Raw genomic sequence first — 26,357 nt, forward strand, 5'->3', positions numbered from 1 at the left:
GACAGCAGAGACCCTTTGGATGGGCAGCCGACACTGCGACTCTGCTATGCCACCATCACCTGGCCCAGCTCAGTAGGACACCCCCTGTCCTACCGCTTTGCCCTGGGTCCTCCCCACATCCTGGGGAGCTTCGGGGCCAGGAGGGCTCCCCCACAGCCACACCACACCTGGCCTTCTCCTGCTCCGCGCTGCGGATGGCAGCCCGCAGCTCTGTGTTGGAACGCTGCAGCACGTCCTTCTCACGGGCCTCGTCACCCAGCGCCCGGCGGGCCTCCAGGGCCTCCCTGCGCAGCCTGGCCATCCCGTCCTGGGCCTCGTCTAGCTGTGCCTGCAGCCTCTTAGCCTGGGGGAGGAGCGTGCGGCTCTAGGGGCCAGCTGGAGCCACAGGCAGGGGTTGGGGTCAGGGGCTGCCAGCAGGGACGGTCACGGGCAACACATGACCTCAGGCTCTGGTCCGGCAGTGCTGGTGTCCCCCAGCCCTGGGTCCCCAAGTGCTTGGAGGAGAAGCCGACAGCCCAGCCTTGCCACATTGTGGTCATCTCCCCTACTGCCAGAGACTGCTGGGTGGCTCTCAAGGGCCAGTCCCAGAGCCCAGGGCGCTGACCACTCCTTGGCAGGGCTTGCATGGGACACGGCTCTTCCCACAAGTCTGTACTGTCCCCCCTGCCCAGGTCCAGCTGCCACCGCCTGGTGGCCCTCGTCACCTATGCCTACTCCTCTCCTTCAATAATGGTGCGGCACCCAGGGCCGCTGTCTTCCCTGGCGTGGGCAGCAGTGCCCATGGCCCAGGCTGCTGACCCCTGCACAGTTGTGGGCCTTGTGTCCCTGCTGGGACTGGAGGCAGTGGTTAGGGCGGGTCTCTGGGTGGCCCTGGAATCCTCCGGCAGCACCAGGGCTCCCACGGGCCGGGCTGTCCAGCTGCTCAGGCCGGAGGGTCTCGCCATCATATGTGTGCTGCGTGGAGAGCTCCACAGAAGCGTGGGCCTCCGAAGCCCGAGGGGTGTGTCAGTGGAGGCCACGGTGGGAAGTCTCTGGGTCACGTGGAGCCCCATGCTCACATCCATCTCTGCTAGCCGACCCAGCGACCCCTGGCTGGGGCGGGGTGGGGGGAGCGGCTGCAGGTAGGTCCCAGACCGGCTCCGGGTCCAGGTGGGGACATCCACTTCGCTGGAGGCAGGACCCGTGTCCTCCCCTACCCCAGGGCCCTACACTGGGGACTTCCCGGACTCTGATGTCATGCCATGTGAGGCAGAGATGAGCCCTAGCTGAAGTGTGCCTGGGTGTCAGGGGCCCTGCTCATCCTGGGACACAGGTGCCTCGAGGCCCCTGGGGGGAGCGTCTGGAGGACGGTGCAGACCCGGGCAGGGGCAGCCCAGCCCTCAGAGCCCAGGCAACGGGAGGGGGCTTGCTGGGGCCCCTGGTTTCTTGCCTCCCGGGCTGACTATGGCCCTGACAGGCACTTTGGAGAAGGTTCCATTCCAACTCACAGGTCCCTGAGGAGGAGGCAGAGGACGCCAGCAGGGGCACGCCAGGGAGGGGGAGCCACAGGGACTCAGCCGTGTCCAAGCACCGTGTTGCCAAGCGCAAACCCCACTTTGCTGGCTGCTTCAGTGGGACATTGTCCAGGCCCCTGGCCGGCCTGGCTCCCGCTTCTTCCCGCTGTTCTTGTTGTTCTGTTTTTGGGAAGGGCCTTCGCCCCCCTCCGCTCCCCTCCCACCCCCCACATGTGGGAGCCACAAGTGAGCAGAGCATTTTCCGCTGAGCTCAGCAGAAATCCACCCAGAAGGTCAAGGACCAGCGAAAGGGCCTATCCATCATGAAAGAAACTGTTTTCATTTCCCAGGACGAGGAGATGAAAACAAGCAAAACAAATGCGGCAGGGCCCCTCCCCCATGCCCCCACCCGCCTCTCTCTGCCTCCCGAGAACAACCATCCCTTTTACAGGAATTTTACAGCCAAATCGCTTAATGTGATTATAATAATTATTTCTTTACTAGAAATTGTATAAACAGCCTCTTTTGAAATCTCCTGCAGGGAGGCGGCTGAGAGCTCTGCAGGGAGGAGGGCGGGTGGGGGAAGCAGGGGGAGTGTTGAGGGGCCATGGCCTGTTTGTGTGCTTGGTGTGAATATGTATGTGTGTGCGTGCAGCACTGTGAGCCTGTGGGCTGTGCATCTGCACACGCGTGCACTTCGTGGGGTCCATGTGTTTACATGTATGTGTGTTGTGTTCACACATGAGTGCATGTGTGTGTGCATGTGTGCATGAGGGTGTGTGGTCTCCATGTGCACAGGTACATGTGTGCATGAGTGTGTGGGCTGTGCAGTGGGTTCACGTGTGTGTGCACGCACACACACGTGTGGACCTCAGCAGGGCTGCGAGAGGCCTGGACGTTCCTCCAGTGTAAAGGCCGTGAAAACGTTATGGTTTCCATGGCGACTCTGGCTAGCCTGGCGCCTGGGAGGGCTCTTCCACGCTTCTCTGGGATTGTTTCTCTTGCCCCACTCACCCCTCAGGCTCCCCGGCCCCCACTCCCTTTTTGGGGGCCCCTCTCCCTCCTGGGGGGCCCTCTCTGAGAACCTGAACTTCCACTGAGACCCACATTTCTTCCTTCACCCACCAGAATGAACGTGCCCCGTCTCCTGGCTCCTTCCCTGCTGCCCCCAGTTTTAAAATCTCATTCTGCTTCTCCGTGTGGTCGCTGACCGGGCCTGACTTTGAAATCTGTTGAAAGGAGACCTTTCTCTTTGGGGGCCAAAGTAAACAGCCTGTCATGTTAAATCATGCTCTCTTCCTCTCCTCCAGCGCAGCCTGCCCTGGGGGTGCTGGGGGAGGGGAGCCCCCCTCCTCACCGTGCCGCTGCCAGGGGGCCTGGTGCGTGAGCGTGGGGTCAGCGCCTGCCCGCCAGCCTTGGCACACTGCCCGGGGTGCACGAGGCTGCCTCCCCTCTGCAGGCTCCACCTGGGCGCCGGCAGATCCCCCCCCAGCACAAGTCCCTGTGCCCTCCTGTCCTTCCCTCTCCCAGGCGTCCGCTGCTGTCAGACCTGCCTCAGGAACACCTCCCCAGGCGGCCTGCTTGCTCAGCCCCCGCCCGTCCTAGCTGGGGCCTCTCCTGTTCGCCCGCACGCCACTCCCCCCACCCCAAGACACCATCACATGGCTCTTGGGGGCCCTGTGTCAGGCCCATGTGTGGCTGTCCTGCACTCCTCCTCCTGTCCCTCCACCCCATGCAACCCCCAGGGGGCCTCATCCCACGCCCAGTCCGATGGAGGGTGGCACGTCGCCTGGGGTCTTCTCACGGCCTGTGGACGGATGGGTCTCTGGGCTGAGGGTCCAGCGTCTTCCTCCCCACCGCCCAGCTCACACCTGCCTCACAGGAAGGCCTTCTTCCCCCAATCCTAGCGACCCCGTCTCTCCCCCTCTCCTGGCACCCCGACTATCCTCCCTCTCCTGCCCCCCACTCCTCCTTCTCCTGCCCCCCTCACCTCTCTACCCATGTTGCTCTGCTCTGCTGCCATCTCCCGGAGACTCTCACTCAAAGCCGCGGCCTTTCTCTGATGGGCGGAGATGGCATCTTCAAACTGGGCCTGCAGGGCCTTCAGCTCCGCAGCCATAGCGCTGACCGTGGCCTGGGGGAGCAGTAAGCCGCGGAGGCATCAAGGGCCTGGCGCTCTGCTGAGGCCCAGGCAGGCAGCCACAGTGTCCTGGGACTAGACAGGCAGCTCGCTCGTGCCACACGAGGCGGGTGGGCGTCAGAGCTGGCCTGGGGCTCTAGGACTGGTTCTCGGGCTGACCACAGCTAATGCCACCATGCCAGGTCCCAACGAGACATGGGTGGGCTCAGAGGCCCCAGAGGGGAGCTCTCGGTGGGGAGGGAATGACTTTGTGCCCCCTGTCCCCTGTGCCTTTCCTTTGGGGTCCCCAGGCTGCCAGGCCAGGTCAGGGTTCTCAAGTGTTCGACCCCTTTCCTGCCTAAGCCATTGCTATCGGGTCCACTCTGTTGAGTGTGAGGGGCCAAGAACGACCATTTGGCAAACAAGAGAGGCCCTCCCCTCCAGGGACGTGGGGCTTGGGCTCCTGCAGCCTGGGCGAGGGCCGGCCTTCACAGCAGGGGCTTGGGGCTGAGCCTCTGGTCTCAAGGGCTTGCTGGGCTTGGGAGGGGCGCCCACGTCCTGTGGCCCCACGGCCAGAGAAGGCGCCTCTGGGGCCCGCCCATCCGTGTAGGGCGAGACCCCAGCTCAGAAGACACTGCAGCGGCAGGGGAAGGAGACGGCTGTGTCTGAGGAACAGCGCTGTCCCCAGGTCCAGGTGACCGCAGGAGCCCCTCAGTCAGCCGGGCCCTCGGCTCCCAGGACTTTCAGACAGGCAGATGGGAGTAGGGGATGCCTGCCAGCTCTGTAGTGTCTGTGTCCCCTGCACGGCCACACTCAGGTGACTCAGACATCCATCAGGACTCAGCTCGGCCCAAATCTGGTTTCCTGTGGTAGCAGCACCCACGCGCTTTCTCCAGCGCTCACCAGCCACGGGGCACTTGGAGGGCAGGGGTCAGGCGGAGCTCCAAATCATCCTTGTCCAAGAACAAGGCCACCACCTGCTCACCCTACGGCCGGCCCAGCTCCCTACCAGGACACAGGGTAGTCTGAGCATTTCCTTAGCAGGCTTCACGCTCCACACGCTCTCTGGGAGACAGTCTCCGCTCCCGCCACAGGGTACAGCAGGCTGCTGGCAGGCTGCTGTGCAGGGCAGCGGCGGGCTGGGGCTCTCAGGCCCTGCCCCTGCTCCTGGTGGTGGACTTCCTCTGCCTCCGCCCTGCTGTCCCTCTCTGCTGACAGGCATTTGGACAGCCAGGTCTGCTGTGACCCCAGGACGGTTCTGTGCCGCTGTCGTGGGTGCTCGGTGTGGCCGGGCTGGGCCGCCCCTGTGAGAACCGTGGGCTGCAGGGCTCAGGCCGGGCCCCTGCTCTGGCCAGGGAGGCTTGCTCTTACGTCACCCACACTGGTGTTCCTTGGCTGGCGTTTCTCCCCTACTTCCCCTCTCGGTGGGTTGTAATTTCCATTTTCTGAGCTGAGGTGGCCAAAAAAATGCTTCATGAGCTCCCTGAAGAGCCTGTTGACTGGCAGGCCACCCCAGCCCAGAGGGAGACACAGCCAGTGCGAGAGGCAACCCCAGCTTTCCTGGTCCCCTGCTGCTGGGGAGGGCTGATCAGCAGCTTGGGGGTGGTCAGAGGAAGGAGGACACAACCCCAGGGGGCTCCCCCACACCGAGCAAGGGGCTCTCGGGCAAGGCTTTCCCAGGTGCTGGGAGCTCTGGGCTGCTCCACTCAGTGACTGGAAGCCAGGCTGCCTGCCAGGCAGGAGGGTGGACAAACACCCTGGCGCCAACACCTCACTGCACCCCCTTTCCCATCGCACAGAGCCCCTGCAGGGCTGTCCCACAGGTCAGCGAAAACGGGGGGGCTTTCCCAAGCCAGGAGGCCTCTCGGGCCCCCTGCTGCCTGCTCAGACCCCTGCAGCCCACAGGGATGGCCCACTCCTGAAGACAGTTCTGGGCCTGGCCGTGCAGTTGGCGACCTGTGCACTCACTGAGGCGTTCGTTCACCACCAGTGGACCACCTGACCTATGCCCTTGGGGCTGGGGCACACCAGGGACCAGGGTGGGCAAGGATCTCCTGGGTGAAAAGCGAAAGGTGACCAGGGCTGGAGGGAAAAAGTCAGGGACAGAGGAGGCGGTGCTGGCCCAGCCAGGCTGATGTGCCTCCAGGGAGCTGACCCCTGGCTGGGCTGCTTCCTGTCTCTGCTCAGGGCCAGCCCCCCAGGGCAGCCGTCCTGACCCCAGCTGCAAACAGCTCCCTGAGCTCTCTCCATCTGTGTCCTATACCTTGCTCGGGCCACTTCCTCCTGTGAGTGGCCCTTACCTCTGCATCGCCGACTTCATGAACGGGCCAAGGCCAGCACCGTGGGGTCGGGCACCGGGCCCAAGTCGCCGCCCCACTGCCCAGAGTCCTAGTTGCTACTGCCTGCCCTGCCCTGGACATGGGCTCCTGAAGAGGAGTCGGGGCCCCAGCTGACCCAGGCTGGCCGCCTGCGGCTGCCTCCGGGCCTCGCTGCCCTTCAGTGGCTGCCTTTCTTGGGGCTCTGTGAGTGGGATCCCGGGGTGTCCTTCCGGGTGAGTGGTGAGGGTTTGCCTCAGGTAGATGCTGGCCTCCCTGCTTTGCTTTTTCCCTTGGAAGGGACCAGCAAGTCGGCCCCAAGAGGCCTGGTGCACGTTTCCCGCCGTTATCCTTGGCACACAAACAGGAAGGCTGGGGGCTGGCGGGGTTGGGGATCACAGGCCTGGGCTCGGTGCCTGCTGCTGGCTCAGGGGCAGCCCAGGCCCTGCCCTCTCTGGCCTCTGCCCCGCCCAAGGCTTGGTGGCGTCCTTGCAGTCCCTGGCCTGCGGAGGGGCAGGGACGGGCTCCCTCAGCAGCACCACCAGCTTTGGCTTGCTCAGCCTTTCCTCCCCGTCAACACAGTGTCCCCTCCCAGCAGAAGACCTGGAGATGCCCAAGGGAAACTGAGGCTTGGGAGGCCAGGATGGAGGGGGATGTGTCCCTGGGACCTGGCCGGAAGAGGTGTGTGTGGGATGTGGCAGCACCTACTGGCAGTGCCAGGTGCCCAGGCAGGTGCCCGGTGTGAGGCTGATGGGGGCACTCGGCTCACCTCTGCTTGCTCCTGCTGGCCGCGGGCCTCCTGCTGCACCTGCTCCAGCTCCTGCGCGGCCCTGGAGAGCTCCTCCTGCAGCAGGCTCTTCTCTGCTGCTTTCAGAGACAGGGCCTGGCGTGACAGTGGAGAACTGGATGCTGAAGACCCTGGCGGGATGCAGTGCGTCCCTGGCTCCATGTCCCTGCTCTGGGAAAGGGCAGCACCCCAGAGGCAGCCACATCCCGAGGGGGCTGTGGGGGGGCCTGTCGCCCCTCCCACCATGGTCCAGCCTCTGTACCTGTGCTCACGCAGCTGCCCCACTGGGTGCCCCACACCTTCCCCACCGTACACCTGTCCAATACTTGATCCTTCCCAGGCCACCTCCTTCCCGGGGCCCCTCAACCCCTCTAGGCAACGCTGCCTACAGAGCACACGGTGGGAACCACTAACGGTCCTGAACCACCGAAAATGCCCTGTGCCACTAAGGGTGAGGGCTGCCTGTGAGCACCCGGACACCGCATTTTGCCCGCCAGCCCGAGGGCTTTGGGAGGTGGAAGGAAGCTGGCAATGACCATTAAAGTCACAAGTATGTGCGCTCCCAACACCCAGGCTCACGGGGAAGGCAGCCCAGAGAGATGCGTGTACACATGCGGGACGGACGACCTTCTCGGGTCATCGGTTATTGTTCATAATGTTGTTTGTAACAGCAAGAAAGCTGGAAACCCAGATGTCCACTGATGGGGCCAACAAAACAATGGTGATTCAAGCAACTGCGGACTTCACGCAGCTGCGAAAAAGAATAACGAAGCCCTGAACACGCCGATGTGGAAAGACCTCCACGACACGTCGATCCTGAGACGAGGAAGGCTGGGAAACTGCATGTGCTTTTCAGACTTCCTGTTATAAAGGCGGGGTAACTATACACATTTCTGTTTGCTCTTCTATGCACAGCAACCTTGGGAGGATGTTTCATAATAAAGGTCTGGTTTTTTTGTCCTGGGTCCTGGGAGGAGCCACTAAACCCCTGGAATTCCCCAAAGGAGCAGTGCCTTTGTTATTTCTGGGCCCTGGACCACACCTGAGTTTACTCTAACTGGCGACTCAGGGCCACCTGACATAGTCTGGGGGGGTGGGTAGGAGGGCACTGTGCCCCACCAGACACAAGATTAGAGCACAGGGCTACGGGCCACTGAGATCTCCCAGCCTGAGGGAGGAGGTGGGGACTGCTTCCCATCACGTGGCCAGTGGCTCCGGCGGTCACACCCATGTGAGCGGCCTCAGTGGAAACCCTGGAGCTCTTGAGTGGTAAGCTCACTGATGTGCAGAGGCCCACGTGCCCTGATTCCAGGGGGAGAGACACTGATTGTCCCATTGTCTCTTCACTGGGCTGGTCTTCACTTGCGTCGTTTAGAGTTCCTGAGTTCTGTGAGTCCTAGCTCTTGGGTTCTGGTGAATTGTTGAACCCGAGGGGTTCAGCACAGAACTTCGTGCCATCCCTAGACATCCTTTCCCTCTCTACCCGACAGCCTCTGGTTCCTCCCTTAAGGTCCCTCCCCCCTTTCAGGAAGCAGAATAGTGGATAGAGCTATGAGCACGGACGCCAGAACGCAGTAGGTGTGCTGTGCAACCCTGGGCAAGGTGGTTACCATCTCTGAACCTTACCTCTCTCCCCAGTAAAATGGGGCTAATAAGAGCAGGTACTTCAGAGTGCTGTGAGAATCAAACTGGAAATGCAGGGAGTCTGACAACAAACCTTGGTTACTCCTGCTACTCCCCTACGATTTGTACTTTGTACCAACATCTGAGAATTCTGTCACACTGTGTGACGACACATGTGAACACATTTACTTGTCTGTCCCATTCAGTGAAGAGTGACTGCTACACAGTGTCACAGTGTACTGGACTCAGAGGGTAGCTCTTATACACCCGGTGTCTGAACCCTGATAGCCGGTGGTTGGTCAGGTGAGTGGCCGATGCGTGGATACATTGATGGGTGACCTGTAGGCTGATCAGGTGGTGGATGGAGTGGGGTCAGACACATGGACGAACGGGGGACGCAAATGGACAGCTGAGTGTGTGGACAGAGGGGGGGCTGTTTAAGTGAAGGGACAGATGGATGGTCAAGTGAGTGGCTGGACAGACATGTGGGTGGGTGGCTGGGTGCATGGATAGTTGGATGGATGTTTAAGCAAACTGATGGATGGATCGATGGTCAGATGTGTGCTTAGACAATTGAGGGTGTGGACAAATGGCCCTGTATGTGGCTGGACAGCTGGGTTTGTGGATAGAAGAAGGGGTATTCAAGTGAATGAATGCATGACAGACAACTGAATGGAGAAACAGTCAAGTGCGTGGATGGATGGACGGACGGACGGACGAATGGATGGATGGGTGGGGGTAGGTGGGTGAATGTAGGACTGCTGTGGAAGACCAACACTACAAGAGCAGTGCCCCAAAGCTGGCCCACACAGCCCTCTGGCGGGGTCCGAGACGACCCGGTGGGTGGGTGTGAGGACCCCCCACTGCCGCACAGTGGTCCCCTCACCTGGTGCAATTCATGCTTCAGGCTCTGAATTTCCTCCTCCAGAGCCTCCTTCTCGGCTGCACATTTTGACACTAGCTCCTTCTCCTGTTCCAACTGGCGCGAGGCCACCTCCTTCTCCTCTGTCAGAGACAGGCTCAGGGTGTCCTGGGCCGAGGCAGAGGGACAGGCTGTGAGGACTGCACAGGCCAGGACACAAGAGACCAGCCCTACCTATGGGCCTGCGTGAGATGTAGTTCAGGGGACGCCAGCGCAGGACAGGTCCCCGGGAATTGTCTAGTCTAGCTGCTGCATGCCCTTTGTCTCACACACAGTGACCCTGAAGCAAGCCCTGCCTCCGCCGTCCCACATTTAACAGTTTACAGAGCTTTCCTGAGCCTCCACAGTGCACCAAACACCATGGACATGGTGTGTGAAAACATGTCAAACATGGCACACAGGAGCCTGTGACCAGTGGGATGGCTCAGACGGGTGACAAAGCTCCCTCCAGCTGCGGCTCTGTGAGGGAGAGGGCCTGGCCCACACATGCTCAGGCCCCATGACCCCAACTGCCCCTTTGAACTCTGCCCCAGCCTCAGCGTGGCCTGGGGACCTCCGCCTCCTGGCCGGTCTCCTAGGACCCCTCCCCGCAAGGGTCTGCTATTCTTTGGGTCATGGCAGTCTCCTGGGAGGGACCAAGCAGCAGGTGTCCCCAGGGAAGCAGACCTTCTCCCTCTGGAGCCGTGCCAGGTCCTCGCGGTGGGCCAGCGCCTGGCTCTCCAGGGCCAGCTGTGTATCCCTCTCCTGCTGTTCCACCTGCCACTGGAGCCGCCCCAAGTCCCACTGCAGCTTCGTCTCCTGGACCTCCCAGGTGCTCTTCAGCTGCTCCATTTCCACTGTGAAGTGACAGGTGCATCAGGGACTGGCTGCCAGGTCCCCATACCGTGGAGCCCCCCGTGGCCCTTGAAAGCTCCCTGTGGAGTGATGGCTGCATGGAGTGCCAGCAACCTAATCTGAGGAGGCTGCCCCAGCTGGCAGGGAGGGAACCCCACTGCGGTGTGTGTCCTGAACCCCCACCCAGCACTGACTATGTTCAGGCCCAGGGGCTGGGCAGGAGCACGGGCAGGGCGTGGAGGCAGGGCCACCAGGTTGGCCCTGTGGCCACAACCCATCTCTGAGCCTCGGACCAGGGCTGGAAGCAGGCCACGCAAGGGCCCACAACTCACAGGAAGTGGTGGCAGGACCCATTCAGACACATAGGCTCCAGGCCCATGTGCGTGCCCCTCCTGGGTGCTGGGAGTGGCAGCAGCACATTGGGACTGAGCTTATTGAAGGGGCCCTTGTGGGTGCTGAGGGGCAGGAGGAGCGGAGGGAGCCGCTGCGAGCACCTTGCAGGGCCTGCCGAGCAAGCCGGGCGCTCTGGGCCTCTCCCGCTAGCTGTTCCCGCTGCTCTTGCAGCTGCTCTGCCAGCTGCTGGGCCTCAAACAGGCTTCTCTCCAGCGAGTCCCGCTCGGCCCTGCAGAGATGCATCAGACAGTGGCGAGTCACCCTGGTGATCCTGCCGACAGGGGACGAGGGACAGCCAGGGCCTATTTGCTAGATGGCAGAACAGTGCCCGCAAGGCTGCGCTGGTAAATCAGAGGGTAACAGGACATCTTATTCGTCTGGTATCTTGAACAACAAATCGAACCCTACACAAAAAAACGTTTCAGATGGATTAAAAGCTAAATGAAAAAACAACAACTAAACAACTTGGAACTATACAAATAGTAGAAAAATCACAGACGGGTATTTTATAACCATCTTATGCAAGACACAAAAGCTGGAAGACAGAAATAAAGAGGCTCACAGATCTGAGCACAAGTAAAGAGAGGGAGGAGGCGCCTTAACGCAGACACGGTTCCACAAACCAACTTCAAAGACAAGGGACTAGGATAAAAAGATCTGCACTCAATATACGAAGGTCAATGCCTGCCGTATGCAGAGAGCTCCACCAAGCAACGACAGAAAGTCTGCTGATCTGACAGAAAAATGACTCTTATTCACAAAATACCTCACAAATGATGAATAAACATACAACCCTTGCTTAACCTTGCTGGTATTCAAGGAGATTCAAATCACAGCCACGAGGCATTATTGATCATGTGTTAGATTACCCAAAGATAAAATAATGGTAATATTCAGGGGCCGGCCCGGTGGCTCAGGCGGTTAGAGTTCCATGCTCTTACTCCAAAGGCTGCCAGTTCGATTCCCACATGGGCCAGGGGGCTCTCAACCACAAGGTTGCCAGTTCAATTCCTCAAGTCCCGCAAGGGATGGTGGGCAGAGCCCCCTGCAACTAAGATTGAACACGGCACCTTGAGCTGAGCTGCCGCTGAGCTCCCAGATGGCTCAGTTGGTTGGAGCGCGTCCTCTCAACCACAAGGTTGCCGGTTCAACTCCTGCAAGGGATGGTGGGCTGCGCCCCCTGCAACTAGAAAACGGCAACTGGACCTGGAGCTGAGCTGCGCCCGACACAACTAAGACTGAAAGAACAACAACTTGAAGCTGAACGGCTAAGATTGACACAACTAAGATTGAAAGGACAACAACTTGACTTGGAAAACAGGCCTGGAAGTACACACTGTTCCCCAATAAAGTCCCCAATAAATTCCCCTTTCCCAATAAATCTTTAAAAAAAAATAAAAAATAATGGTAATATTCAGTTGGTAAGGGTATGAAGGCCAAAGCCCGGGGGGACAGGGTGGGGGAAAGACTTTCAAAACTTAAAGTGTGCCTATCTTTGAGCCTGCAGTTCCACTTCTAGGTGTCAGTACTTTGGAAATACACATGAACATGTGCAAAGACGCTCACTGTGGCTTTTCCTAGGGTGTGAATTGGACTTGGCGTCAATGCTGATGGACTGCAGACTGGTTTATGAATTATAGTTCATTTGTCAGTTGTAACGAGGATGAGGAAACTCTTCCCTATTCTCTTGTCACAGAGGGAGCTGCTCTGAGAAGCAGCAGCAGAACCACACACAGAGTGACTCCTGTCTTGCACGAGATGGGATTGCTCAGAAAACACCCGAATGGCACACAGCAGCTGGCAGTAGCACCCATTTCTGGAGAGGGTGATGAAGCACCTGAGTTTCCCACCGCCAGTCCATCAGCCATCAACCAGCTGGTGAGCACACGTTAACTGTTGCTATGCCCTGCTGTGCTAGGTGACAGACGGTGAGAAAAACAACCAAGCAAACAACACACCATGAACACCCACAGGGACACACTAACAGCTTATGCACAGCCCCACTAGTCAGTGGGTGGGGAAGCCGTGGGTCCTGGGGCCTTGCCCAGTCTTGCTCGGGTCCCTGCACCACTGTCACCTTCGTCGGGAGTTGGACATCTCTACACCTCCTGGGGCTCTCCCACGTCTGCAGGCCCAGAAACGTCCTGGTCCCCCTTCCTGCCCCTATGCTCGTCAGCACCCCACATGTCCCCCATTTCCTGCATCAGCACTCCCTCTGCCTGGACTGCTCTTCCCAGCTCTGCTTGTGGAAAAGCCTCCTTCAGATGCACCTGGAGCCCTCCTCCTCCCAGGTGCCCTCCAGGTCTCCAGGTGTCCTCCGGCAGACGTGGCTCCTGCTGCTGAGTCTGTACCCAGAGGCCTGGGAACCCGAGGGTGCATCCCGTCTCTCCCTCCACAGGCGCCAAGGACACCTCAGCCTCCTGGGCAGAGGCCTGGCATGGCCAGCAACGGTGCATGGAGGGGTGTGGTGGGACCCCAGTCCATCTCGCTGGCTGAAGAGCGTGCCAGTGTTCCCAGAGCTCAGCCTTGTGAGGGCTGGAGTGGGGCTGGAGGATGGCAAACCCGGGGCCCCCGACATCAGGCCAACCGTGGGAGGTTTCATCGGAATGAGGAGCTGGAGCAGGACTTCTCACAGCGCATGGTCGTCAGCGTGCCCTGGGAGCTCACTGAACTGTGGCGGCCAGACCCTCCGGCCCCATTGAACCAGCCAGATGAACACACACTGTGTGTGCCAGGCAGATGTGGTTTAAGGACATGTTCTGTCACCAGAAGCTCAAGCTGGTCATCATGAAATGCTGCCTAGCAGGTGTGTGACTCTGCCTGGGGGCTGCAGGGCCCTCGGCCCAGCGGGCAGGACCCGGTCCCTGAAGCCTCTGACCAGGGCCTGTGATCCAGGCAGCAAATGTTGGCAGGAAGAAAGCGGCCTCTAATCTCTGCTCTCCTGAGCACCCGTAGGGTCTGGGAGGTAGCCATGGGCGGGGTCTGGGACCTCTCTGCTCCTGCCAACACAGCAGCCTGCGTCAGGCTTTGGTTCTGATTTCTGTGCAAGCTTTTACTTGGAGAAGTTTGTGAAGATGATCTGGGACGCCAAGGTTTCTCATGACCCCCAGATTCTGGAATTCCAGGGGGAAATCTTTTCAACAAAAATACTTAGATGTCCCTGAGAACAGCCTCAAGGTCCAGAAAGCCATCAGCTTTTGGATTTCCATGGAGGCCATGGGATGAGCTCAGCTCACCAGGCGACAGCCTACAGGGCACCCCCGGTGCTGTCCAAACTGCTCATTCCACGGCTTCCAGAAGTGGACCCCACGGTCTTTGGTGCCCACCGTATCCCTGCTCTCAGCCTCATGGTTCCCTAGGGCTGACACCACCCCCGACTCCAGGGACAGGCATGTGACCCCAGCCTGCCAATCTCAGCCCTGCGACTCCCAGGATTGGCTCAGGGATGTCAAGTGGCTCGAGATGGCCAATAGCAACAGCTCTTGGGTCTTGTGGAGAGAAGGGCACTCTGTGTCTGCTAGAGAGGGAAGCCTGAAATGGCCACAGGCCATCTTACCACCTCTCACCCTGAGCCTGCCCGAGAACAGCACTGAGCGGGGAGGGGCAGGATCCTGAGGGCACTGTGGGAGTGCCTGGATCCAGCCTTGCCTGAAGCTATGGGGACCCTGAACTTCCCAGATCCATGAGCAAGATATCCCACGTCCTTCTGCTCCTTGCCACCTGGTCAGCGCAGCCACTCCTTAGGAAGGCCGTCTCCGAGCTCCCACTGCTCTCACCTCTGCTGAAGAGGTGTGGGCGCCTCTCTCACAGCCCCTCTCCCAGGAGACACACCTGCCTGCGCGGCAGGTGCTGAGTGAGTACCGGGCCCCTGCTACACTGCAGGTTCTCTGAGGGCGACGCCATCAGACACGCCCGCCCGTGGGCCCCGGGTACCTGAGATCAGCTGCCTCCTCAGCCATGAGCTGGCCCTGCCTCTCCAGGGCCTCCTGCTTGGCCAGCAGCTGGGCCCGCTGCTCAGACAAAGCCTCCTTCTCTTGCAGGGCCCTCTGGAGAGTGTCCATCTGGGCCTCCCGGTCCTCCCGGCTCCGGGCCAGCTGCTCCTCTAGGGCCTGCTTCTTGCATGTGACCTATGGAGGGGGGAGGGGAGAGTGGGGGGGAGAGGGGCCCTCTTAAGGGAAAAGGACTTCAGAAGAGGTGATTTCATGCAGAATGTCATGGAGGCAAAGGTGGAGGAGGACAGTGGGTATGACACATCAGACCTCAGATGCACACAGGTGTGTTTTCACAGTAGAGGGGCACCTCACCATGATGGAGGAGTTACTGAACTGACCACTCCCAGCTGCCAATCTAAATGGACTCTTGGTTGAGCCACAAATGTCCAGGCAGCAGGAAACACTGCATGGAAATAGCAATAGAAGGTGACAGACAACCAGGTTATGGCAGAGTAACACTTCCACCAAGGGCATCACAAACATCTAGGTGAAATAGATCATGGAATGTGTATAAAGCCTCAGAGAGCTGCCAAGGCAGCTGGGACCAAAGATGCCAAGAGCTTGGAGAGAAGGTAATAGAGGAATGAGCCATTTGTTATCTCTTCCCGTCTCGTAACATTTGCTGATTTAAAAGTTTTGGCTGAGAAATTGGGAAGCCAGAGAGAGCTTCTGGCAGTACTATGGCCTTAGGGGCCCCAAAACTCAAACTCAGGGCCATGAAAGCAGAAGGGCCCTGATAAACACCCCAGGTCTCCAGCTGTAGTCACAGAAGGCCTTCACACTTTGGGGGTCAGAAATAGTCCATCCCTCATAACAACTGGAACTCAGCCTTGAATCTTTTCAGTCATGAATGATGGGGATCACCTACTTTCACTGCCTGCCAGAATCCAAAGTAAATGCTCTCTAGAAGAAGGATGGCACTATCAAATTATTTCTATAGTTTTTATGTATGACATTTAGGCATTTAATCAATATTACCAGGCATATCAGGAGATAAGACCATATGTAAAAACCACATGTAAGAACAGATGCCTCTCTGTCTTTTTGGCTATCCAGAGGCTGGAGTTATCATACACAGACTTTAAAATAGCTGTGATTAAATGTTCAAGAAGATGAGTAGCAAGATGTAGAAATTCATAATAGAACTAGAAACTAAATATAAACAACATAATTTTAAAATACAATAACCAGAATTAATAAATCTAATGGTTCAATGACAGATGAGACAGAAGAGAAGACTAATAATCTGGAAGACAGACAAAAGAATGTATTAAGACTGGCTCATGAAGAGAAAAAAGGATGGAAAATACAGAAAAGAGTGTAATAGACATACAGGACAAGGTACGAAGATCCAACATATGTATAATTAGAGTTACAGAGGGAGAGGAGAGAGAATTTTTGAACAGATACTGGACAAGAATTTTCCAAATCTAATAAAATAAACCAAGCCACCGATTTAGAAAGAGCTATAATACCCCAAAAGAACACACACAAAGAAAATGTCACATGGATATATCTTAGTAAAATTTCTGAATACCAAAATAAAAAAAAAATATCTTTAAAAATCAGAGGGGAAAGAAACCACACACACACACACACACACACACACTCATACACACAACCTTTAAATGAGTAACAGTAAAACCTACATTTGACTTCCCAACAGCAACAATGAAAGTCAGAGGATAGTGTAATGGATTCATCAAAATGCTGCAAGAAAACATGGCTATCCTAGTATGCTATACCCAGCAAAAATATTCTTCAAAAAGAAAGACCAGGACTTCCTGCTTCTGATCGTGGTGAAGTAGATTGTTGAAGACCAACCTTCCCACCTGGCGCAGCTAGAAAACCTGCACAATGCAGCTCCGACATATCTGTGTGAAGGCCTTAGAAATGCCAAAGCAGCCACAACCCAAAGGGGCCTGATTATTGAGAGACATGGATTCAAGTGAGCCTGACCTTCTACTGCAGATTTCCCCTTGAGGGACCTGTCAGCTCCTAAGTAGCAAGAGTGCAAAGCTTCAGGAACCAAGGACAAAGCCTTAGCCAAAAGGCTGGCAACTTGACCTACGGCAGCAGGCTTCTAAGACTGGGAGGACATATCGATTATCAGGAAAAGTAGATAATAATAAAAACAGTATTACTAGAGATAAGAGGGGACATTCTATAATGATTAAAAGGTCAATTCGTATGAAGATATAATACCAATATGTATGCAAGTAGTAATAGGAATTCAAAATATTTGAGGCAAAAATGGACAGGACTAAAGGTAGACAGAGAAAATCCCACCATCATAGGAATTTTAATGTCCTTCTGTTACTAACTGATGCCGTGTGTCCCTGAAAAGAAGACCCAGCCGGACCATCAGCTCTAATGTGTCTTTTGGAACAAAAATTAATATAAGAGCCGGTATATTATGTTTTACATTACATTACATTACATTACATTACATTACATTACATTACATTATATTATACTGGGTCTTATATTAAAATAAGACCAGGTTTTATATTAATTTTTGCTCAAAAAGACACATTAGAGCTGATGGTCTGGCTAGGTCTTATTTTGGGAAACACGGTAGGATAAGTAGACAAAAACAACCAGCTAAATAAAGCAAGACAAACAAATAAACAAAAACCAGTAAGGACACAGAATATTTAAACAACACTGTCAAGCAACTAGACTTAATATTTATAGACACTACACTCACCAATAGCAGAATACTTCACATCACCGTGGAATGCTCAACAAGACAATAGATTGAGCCATAAAACATGCATCAATACATTTAAATCGACTAAAATAACATGGAGTATGTTTTCTGACCGTAATGGAATTATAGTAGAAACAGGTAACAATGAGATAGTTAGGAAATACCTATATTTGGAAATCAGGCAATATGCATCTAAATAATCAAAGAATAAATCACACGGAAGATGAGAGACTAGTTTGAACTGAATGATAATAAAAATGCAACAAGCAAAACTACTAGGATGAAGACGAAAACAGCCATAAGAAACAATAGGAAATCTGAGTAGCCCTATATCTGTTAAAGAAATTGAATTCATTATCAAAACTTTTCTCACAAAGAAAACTCCAGACTCAAACAACTTCACTAGTGAATTCGACAAGCGTTTAGGAAGCAATGACACCAACTTGAAAACACTTTAGGAAACAGGAAGAAGGAACACTTCCCAACTTATTTTATGAGGCCCTGATCCCAAATCTGACAAAAACATTACAAGAAAAGAAAATTACAGACCAACATTTCTCATGAGTATAGATGGAAAACTCCTTAATAGTATGAAATTGAATTGAAAGAAATATAAAATATCTATTAACTTATGACCAAGTAGGGTTTATCTCAGCTATGCAAAGTTGGTTTAACAGTAAAAAATTAACCGATATACTTTACCACATTAACAGAATAAGAACAATGATATGATCTTTGTTCTTAACAGATACAGAAAAACCATTTCACAGGATTCAGAACCCATTCATGATTTTAAACAATCTCTCAGCTGACCAGGAATGGAATGGAACATACTCAATCTGATAAGGGGCATCTATAAAAAGCCTACAGATCACATCACACCTAAGGGTGAACTGTGGAATTCTTTCCCCGTGATCGGGCTTGGTGGAAAGACGACCACTCTCAGCACTTCCTTTCAGCTTTGTCCTGCTGGCCTTTAGCCAACGCATTAAAAGGAGAAGAAATAAAGGCAGTGAGATCAGAAAGGAGGTAAAACTGTTGTTACTCACAGATAACGTGATTATGCACATGTAAAACCCTGGTACTTACAAGTGAATTTGTCAAGGTTGCATGATTCAAAGTTATATGTAAAATTGTATTTCTATATACTAGTAATGAACAAGAGGGAAAGAAAATCAAAAGCAAGGCAATCCATAATATCAAATTTAGGTATTAATTTAATCAAATATGTGCAAGGCCTCTACACTAAAAAAAACTATAAAACACAGCCGAGAGGAAGTCAGTACAGAAAAAATGGAGTGATAGGCCATATTCATGGATGGACAACTCAATACAGTTAAGACGTCCAGTCTTCTCCCGTTGATCTATGAAGTCAACACAATCCCCACCAAGATTCTAGCGGGCTTTTGGGAGGTAGAAATTGACAAACCTCTAAAATGTATATGGATATACAAAGAACTTTGAACAGCCAAAGCAATCTTGAAAAAGACTAAGATTGGAGAACACACATTACCGAACTCTAAGACTTACTAAAAAGCTACAGTTTTCAAGATAGTGTGGTTTTGGTGAAAGGACGAACAGGGACCGATTTGCACAGATTAACAAGTCACCAAGATAATTCAAGGGGGGAAAGGAGAGTCTTTTGAAAAACTAGTGCTGGAACAACTGGATATTACCATGAAAGACAGTGGACTTCAGTTGCTACTTCATACCTTACCCCAGCGGCTCTTACACTTTGGTGTGTATAGAATCACTTGGAGGCTAAAATCCAGATTTTTGGACCCCACCCAGAGAGTTCTGGACTCAGTCGGTCGTGGGTGGGCCTGAGGATTTTAACATGTTCCCAGGTCTGAGGCTGCTGGTCGGAGCGCCCTTTGAGAACCAGGGCTCTACACAAAAATAAACCTGAAACGGATTACAGACTTCATGTAAGAGCGAGATGAAAGCATAGGAGGAGATTTTCTTGTTCTTGGGTGAGGCAAAAATCTCTCAGACAGGACCTAGAAAATACTAAGTTTTTAAAAACCTTAGTTAATCGGACTTTGGCAAAGTTCTGTCCATCAAAAATACCATTAAGGAAATATATAGGCAAGTCACCAACTTGAAAATATTCAAAGTACTTGTATCTAAGATATGTGAAGAACTCCTATGCAGCCATAACCAAAATAAAAAACATAAATAAAAAATAGGCCAAAGCCTTGAACAGACACTTGACAAAATAAGGTCTACAAATATTCACTAAGCACATTGAAATGTGCTTACCACCATTCGTTACCAGGGAAATGCAAATTAAACCACGTGATATAGAACGTCATACACATAGGATAGATAAAAAGTAGAAACGGATGGTACCAAATGTGGGCAAGGCCAGGGAGTGGCTGGAGATCCTTACGCTGCAGGCAGTCAAGTAAAACGACAGAACCACTTTGGGAAGTTGCTGGACAGTTTCTTATAAAGGTCCACACTCACCTACCCGGTGACTCCACAGTTTCACTCCTATGTATTTACTCAAGAGAAATGAGAACATAAGTCATGACTTATACACGAATGTTCATAACAGTCTTGTCCATTATAGCCCCAAACCGGAAACAACCCAAATGTCTAGCCATGGGTGAGGGGTCAGCAAACACGATTTATTCCCACAAGGGAATATCACCATGGAAAGCAAGTACATGTTCTCGATACACCCAACAACATGGATGACTCTTAAAGACATGTTGAGAGGGAGGAGCTGGACACAAAAGTGTCTGCACTCTGTGACCGGGTCCTGCTGGTACTTGGCAGAGCAGAGGCTGCCTGGTGGGGGGACGGGTGACTGGAGGGGCACGAGGGACCCTGCTGGGCTGGGGGAGCAGCTCTACACCTTGACCTCGTGGTGTCTGCACAGGTGGTGGCTACACAGGTGCGTACAATTGTCAAAACTCACGGAACTATGTGCTGGCTTACTGACTGTAAATCATACTGCAATTAAAAACAGAGAAAACAAATGACCAGGAAAGGACAGGACAGAGTCGGAGACACGGAGCAAAGCTGTAGTGAGTCCACAAAGTAACAGGGGCCATGGCGTCTGAAAGCCCCTGGGGGCCCAAAACTCTGCAAGGAGAGGGTTGTCAGGTGGCCAACAAGGCTGGGATCAGAAAAAAGCAAACTGCTTCACTGTCACTCCCCAGTGGCCTCCGCCTTCACACGTGATTTATGTCAACAGAAGACCTGGGAACGACTGCACAGGCGAATGAATGACTGTGGAGTTCAGGTGTGGAGAGAAACAAGACAGGAGGAAATGGTGAGGGCGTGGAAATCAATGGGTCTTTGATCCTCTGACGAGGGGCAGAACCCAGCCCCTGGGCACTGGGGACAGGTCTTCTGTGCATCTCTGTCCCTGTCTCCTACCCCCACCACGGGGAAGCCACCTCTGAACACAGCCCATCAGTGAGCACTGCAGTTAGAAAGCATAGGTGCTGACACCCTGGGCCAGTGGGATGTGACATGGCCGTCCACACCCCAGAGTGGAAGGGGCGGCCAGCAGGGTGGGGCCGGGCAGCAGTCCCGAGAGTGGAGACTCACCTGGTGCACGCGCTCCTGCAGCCCGGCCACCTGCCCCTCCAGCTGCCGCTCCAGGCGCCCACAGGCCCGCTGCAGGCCCCTGCGCTCAGCCCAAACCAGCTCCAGCTGCTCTCGGGCGCCTGCCTGCTCCCGCTCCAGCGTCTTCTGCTGCTCCCGAAGCTGGTCCCGCTCCTGCTCCAGCTGCCAGCAGGGGCGCGGAAGGGCCTGTGTCCAGGCCCCTGCACCACCCACCCTCGGCCCCCATGGGTGGCCCAGCCCTGCTCTCGCCTGCCCTCCCTCAGGCCCGGCCAGGGCTGTCAGGTCCCCTCGTCCCTCTGGAGGCCTTGTCCCCCCCCAAACCTTCTCAGTCCAGAAATGGAAAAGGTGACAAGAGGATGGATAAAAAATGGGGGCCTGGGCTTGGAAACCAGCGCTGGGGCCGAGCCTCACGGCCACCCTGGAGAATGCGAGGCTCAGGGCAAGGTCTGCCCACCTGGGCCCTCGTCTCACCTGCAGGACCAGGCGGTTCAGGGTGCCTTTGTCCTGAGCCAGCCCCTCCATCAGGGAGGCCATTTTGGCCAGGGAGTCCCTTTGCTCCACCCCCTCTGACTTCAGCCTGGTCATAAGCAGGTCCCGGTCCGCATTGCTGATCTCGGCCTGGGGAGGGAGGGAGGGCGCGCAGCGGTCACCCCAAGGGGGACACGGGGTGGGGGGGCTTTCAGGCTCAGGGACAGAGCGTTCCCCCAGGTGGAGCTGTTGATGCTGGGGAGGGAGTGAGTCCCGCATCATGGGAGGTATGCAAGCTGGAGCTCTGGGTGGGACAGGGTGGAAGGAGTCCCACGGCGGGCAGCCTCTGGAGTAGACAGAAGCCCCGGGGTACTAAGGCTGCAGCCAGGAGAGGTGACGGGGTGGCCGAGAGGGCGCTGAGATGTGGCGTAGCCATCGTCAGGGAGGACGGTTCGAGTCCACTGGTCAGTGGCTGAGGAGGCAGGACTGTGGTGGCCTCGGTGACTTTGGGAGCTCTGGGGTGGACCGAGGGCCCAAGAGGGTGAGGAGCAGAGACATGGTGGGAGAGAGAGCACGCAGTGGGAGAGGGGACATGGGCATGGAGGGTACCCAGGCCAGGGCACTGTGCAGAGTGTCCTTCTCGCTTTCCAGGATGTCCCTCTGCAGCTGGACCGAGTTCAGTGCCTCCCGGGCCGACATCAGCTCCTTCTTGAGCCTGGAGACCTTCTCCTCCAGCTGTTCCAGGCGCCCTTGACTGAGGTCCCAAAACCAGAGACAAAGGGCATGAGGACGCCTCAGGGGAAGAGGGGGCCACCTCACAGCACCCAGCAGGCAGGGTGGCTGCCTGCAACTCCCTCCAAGCCCAGGGAGCCCCAAAGGAGCCCAGGGTCACCCTGGAGGCTGCAAGGTCAGTGAGTCCACAGGACAGTGTCAAGACCAGGCCCATGAATGGGCTGGACTGGCCTGGGCTGGACTGGCCTGGGCTGGGGTGGGGTGGGGTTCTCTGTCCATGCCTCAGTGGACACGCCTGGGTGAAGAGTATGTGCCCACATGCTGGGGGACGGCCACCTCTGCTGGGCTCGGGGTAGTGGATGTGCCTGGGGCAGCTCTGGGTGGGTGTTGGGGTGTCAGGGTGATGGGCCAGCATGGGCGGAGCCTGGAGGGTCTTGCACCCCTGCTGTCTCATTGGGCACCTCCCACTCCCTCAGGCAAGGAGGCGGTCCCCTTAGTGAACATGACACTGAGGCCCAGAGAGGGGCCTGAGCACGTGGTGCTGCCCGGCCCACCTGGTCTCCAGCTCCCGGAGGTCCCGCTCGCCCTGCTGTGCCCGCAGCAGCAGGCTATCCTGCAGCTCAGCGTTCGTGGCCTCCAGCCTTTTCTTCTCTGTGTCCCGAGCCTCCAGCTTCCCCCTCAGCTGTTCCACCTCCATTTCCAGAGCCTTCTTCTCTCTGGGAGCAGGGGTCCGAGAGTGGGCAGCCGGACGTGCATGGGGGAAGGGAGTTGCAGGACCCTCACTGGGCACATTTGAGCTCAGTGAGTGGCAGGATGGCAGGGCAGGGGGCGCCAGGTATGGAGGCCGCCAGGCAGCTCAGGGAAGCATGGGGAGGGACGAGGAAAATTCAGCCACCTCTGGCACCAGGCTGGCCTGCGAGATGGGGTGGCCACCAGCAGGCTTGTCCCTTCCTGGTGGCCCCGTGGGAGCCCCTAGAGCATACAGGCTGTGCCTCCTGAGGTGTCCCCATGCTGATCCCTCTGCCACGCGCAGGCCAACTTCAGCCAGTCCTTGCACAACTTGCTGGGAGGAAGGGACACCTCCCCGGCCTGCACCCTCCCCAGCTCCACATCTGCTTGTCCTGCTCACCTGTCCCGACAGGGCCCCGGACCCGCCCAGTCCAGATTCCTTTGTTAAGCTGCACTCAGTGCTGGCTCACTTGGAGTCCTCACCACATGTGATCCATCATCCAGGCACCTGAACCCTAGCTGTCCCCTCTGGCCCTGGGCCCTGAAGCCCCCATTTTCCAAATGCCCCTCCTACCCCCATGCTGAGGGGCCCCCTTGAGCCTGTCCATCTGTCTCCAGGACACTGCAGCTTGCCCCCTCGGCCCCTGCTAACAGCTCCCCTCGGGCCCCCACTGCCCTCTACCTCCTGGCATGGTGCTGTGGCCCCTGCCCACCTCGCCCTGTGCACAGCTTGGCTCCCCTCCTCCCCCAAAGGCCCTTCCTGCCCTCCAACTCTTCCACCCTCCAGGGGCCCTCAGCGCCTCCATTGCCACACCCTGTGCCAGGTGGAGCTGACCTGTCTCCCTCTCCTTGCCCCTCCCCGTGCACCTCTCAAGGCTGGATTGGGACTAAGTTTTCCTTGGGCCTCCTGTCCCAGCACTGAGCGCACTGTCGGGTCATTGAGTCCCGACCCCCAGGGGTGCGCGAGGGGGTCTGCTCCCACCCCTGCTCCTGCAGGAAGCCCTCCCGAGCCCCAGCTCACACGCAGCCTCGTCTGGCTCCCACGTCTGTCCGGCTTCGGCAGTGTGTGGGGTGGGAAGCCCCACAGAGCCGCTCACTCAGGAGTGTAAGTCCTGGGGGGTTCTCGTCCCACCACCCCCACTCCCACCAACCCCAGGGTGGTAAGACATGCACAGAAGTGTCCAGAGAGCCCCAATGTCAACTGCACCACAGCCACCAGATTCACAGGACACCAGGAGGGCACGTGGGCCACCCCAATGGACGGGGAGGGAAATGAATGGGGGTTTTATGGACCATTTTGGAAGGATGGAGAAGACCCCAGGAGGAGTCTTGGGAGCCAGGGAGGAGGTGGGAGAGCACAGCCTGCTCTGGGGAGAGTGTGGAGAGGTTGGGATGCCAGTGAAGAGGGCAGGAAGGTGAGTCCTGGGTAGACTCAGGTGGAAGCAGATGAGGGGAAGGGGGGCTCACTGCTGGCGGGGGGAGGGGTGGCAGGAGGCGAGGGGTGAGGGGTGAGGGCAGGTGGCCTGGCCAGAAGCAGTTTCTGTCTGGGACACATGGCCCTCTCCCTCCCACATGGAAGGCCTTGGGGAGGAACCCCCACCCCAGGCAGGGACTGCCTGCCCTGCCCAGCCCATGAGGCACCTTCCCAGGAGCTCGCTGGCTGCCCTGTAGTGCTGCGTCTCCTGGCTCTGCACTTCCAGCTTGTTCAGGAGGTCCTCCCACTCCTGCATCTGCTCCTGCAGGAGTCTCCGAGAGGCCCGTAGCTCCTGCTGCCTCTCCGATAGCTGCCCACGGAGCTGGGCCACCTCCACCTGGGAGGCCTGCAGCTGCAGGCATAGCACCTGGGGGGAGGGGGTGCGTGCAAGCCCCCTCTGGTCTGGGCAGGCCTTTGCCCACACTCCCCCAGACAGGAGGTACTTAGGCCTACAGCCCACCCCCTGGGGCCATGGGGCTCAGGGCAGGCCCGTGGAGACCCCCCAGTCAGCTCACCTGGGTGACCCGCAGGTAGGCTCTGTAATGGCGCCTCTCAGCCAAACAGGCAGGTTTCCTGGCTTTGCCCCCCGTGGGGACTGGGGCAGGCTCTGGCTGCCTACCTGCTCCTGCTGCTGCCGCCTCTCAAGGGCTATCTGCACGGCCCGCAGTGCGGGGTCCTGGGCTGCTGGGGAATGGGTCCGTGACGCGGTACGTGGGGGGCTCCTCCGGGGTCCCTGTGCCTCTTCCACTTCAGTGCCACTGCTCCGCACCAGCTCTGGGCACCCCGAGTCTGCCTGGGCCACCTTCGGGGCGCAGGGAGGAAGGGACGCGGTGCGAGAGCTCAGGGCACGGCCCGACAGGACCTTCCAGATTGTCTCACAGGTCAGCGGGACCCACCGGGACCTGCAGCCCCCCCACTGCTGTACCACAGGGGACCCAGGTGGCCTGCACCTCTGTGATGGTGTCCAGGACGTGCTGTAGGGACGCAACTTCGCCCTTCAAGTTGTCCAGTGCCGGCTGGCCTCTGCTGTGCCCGGACTCCTGTGACCAGGGCAGACCCCTCAGTGAGGCGGCAGATGCCCCGGGCAGAGCCACCCGTCTCACAGCCCCCGCACCAGTCTCTGAACGTCCATTTTCAGGGAAGAGATGGTGCTCTCCTTCTTCATATTTTCTTCTGTGAGCTTCTCCACCAGCAGTGTCTGCTCAGAGAGTCTGGAGAGAAGTCAGGTGGCGGGGAGTGGGGTCAGAACACAGCACAGAGCAAAGACCTGGCACTGTCAGTGGCCAAGGGAGCTGTGGACCCCCAGGCGCTCCAAAGTCACGCCCGGTGGCAGCAGGTTGGGCCTTCAGTCTCCCCGGTTCCCACTGAAGCTGCCCTCGGCAGGCCCAGACGGGGGTCTGTGTGCAGAATCTCCCACGCCTGCTCTGAGCTCGCAGCAGCCATGGGCCTGGCCCTCTGCCTGCCACAGCTGCGTACACACTGACCTCAGAACAAGCACCTACCCTGGAAGGATGCGCTTTTAGCCTGAAAATCCAGAACCAGCCACAGGGACAATCCACGTGTCCACTGCAGTGTCCCCTGAGGCCCTCAAAGTTGGGGAGCCCTATCTTTGGCTGGTTAAAGAGTTTGGGCCCATCTACCCATGAGTGTCACGTGGCTGCTGGGGTAAGGATTGTGAACTGTGTGTGGAGTCAAGGGAAGCGTGGTGGCAGAGAATGCTGCTGGCGATGAGGAAGTAAATCTGCACGTGAGGGCCTGCCCATGCCCCGGAGCACAGCAGAGGGGCGTGGGGTGTCCCCGCCCGCCCACCTGCCCACCCTGGGCGCCCACCTGGCCTGCAGCACCACCTTCTCTGTGTCCCAGCGGCCCTGCAGTTGCAGCATCTCGCACACCTTGTCCCGCAGCTGCCGCTCCAGGGTGCTGGCTGCACTGCTGGCCGACAGCTGCAGGTTGGCGTCCAGGTTCAGGCAAGCCGTATGCAGTCGCCGGGCCGTCCTGGCCGCGTCCGCTCGCATGTCAGCAAGATCCCTGGGGACAAGGTGCCCCCCCCAGTGAGCCTCAGGACCAGCTGTGGGCTCTGGGCCCAGGCGGCTGTGAGCCGGCTGGGAGGGCAGGGTCCGGTCACGTGGCAGACCCCCCCACCCACCATCCCTAGGACAAGCCCCCACCGAATGTCATCAA

General features: G+C 56.9%; 1 protein-coding gene across 4 annotated transcripts in view; it reads right to left on the reverse strand.

The window, feature by feature from the left end:
* CROCC2 (ciliary rootlet coiled-coil, rootletin family member 2) overlaps positions 1–26,357 on the reverse strand; it is a 66,721-nt gene that overhangs the window by 21,029 nt on the left and 19,335 nt on the right. For all 4 annotated transcript variants that reach the window (XM_033111410.1, XM_033111411.1, XM_033111409.1 and 1 more), the window contains 16 exons: positions 26,007–26,204; positions 25,291–25,387; positions 25,127–25,216; positions 24,796–24,978; positions 24,344–24,543; positions 22,528–22,689; positions 21,851–21,995; positions 21,245–21,391; positions 20,756–20,935; positions 14,420–14,613; positions 10,588–10,715; positions 9,926–10,095; positions 9,224–9,367; positions 6,697–6,810; positions 3,484–3,627; positions 168–343 (listed from right to left, as the gene is read on the reverse strand). In XM_033111410.1, the coding sequence (XP_032967301.1) occupies positions 168–343; positions 3,484–3,627; positions 6,697–6,810; positions 9,224–9,367; positions 9,926–10,095; positions 10,588–10,715; positions 14,420–14,613; positions 20,756–20,935; positions 21,245–21,391; positions 21,851–21,995; positions 22,528–22,689; positions 24,344–24,543; positions 24,796–24,978; positions 25,127–25,216; positions 25,291–25,387; positions 26,007–26,204 (2,472 nt within the window). The remainder of the gene's footprint in view (positions 1–167; positions 344–3,483; positions 3,628–6,696; positions 6,811–9,223; positions 9,368–9,925; positions 10,096–10,587; positions 10,716–14,419; positions 14,614–20,755; positions 20,936–21,244; positions 21,392–21,850; positions 21,996–22,527; positions 22,690–24,343; positions 24,544–24,795; positions 24,979–25,126; positions 25,217–25,290; positions 25,388–26,006; positions 26,205–26,357) is intronic.

The sequence above is a fragment of the Rhinolophus ferrumequinum genome, chromosome 8, assembly GCF_004115265.2.
Source record: "Rhinolophus ferrumequinum isolate MPI-CBG mRhiFer1 chromosome 8, mRhiFer1_v1.p, whole genome shotgun sequence".
Lineage (NCBI taxonomy): Eukaryota > Metazoa > Chordata > Mammalia > Chiroptera > Rhinolophidae > Rhinolophus > Rhinolophus ferrumequinum.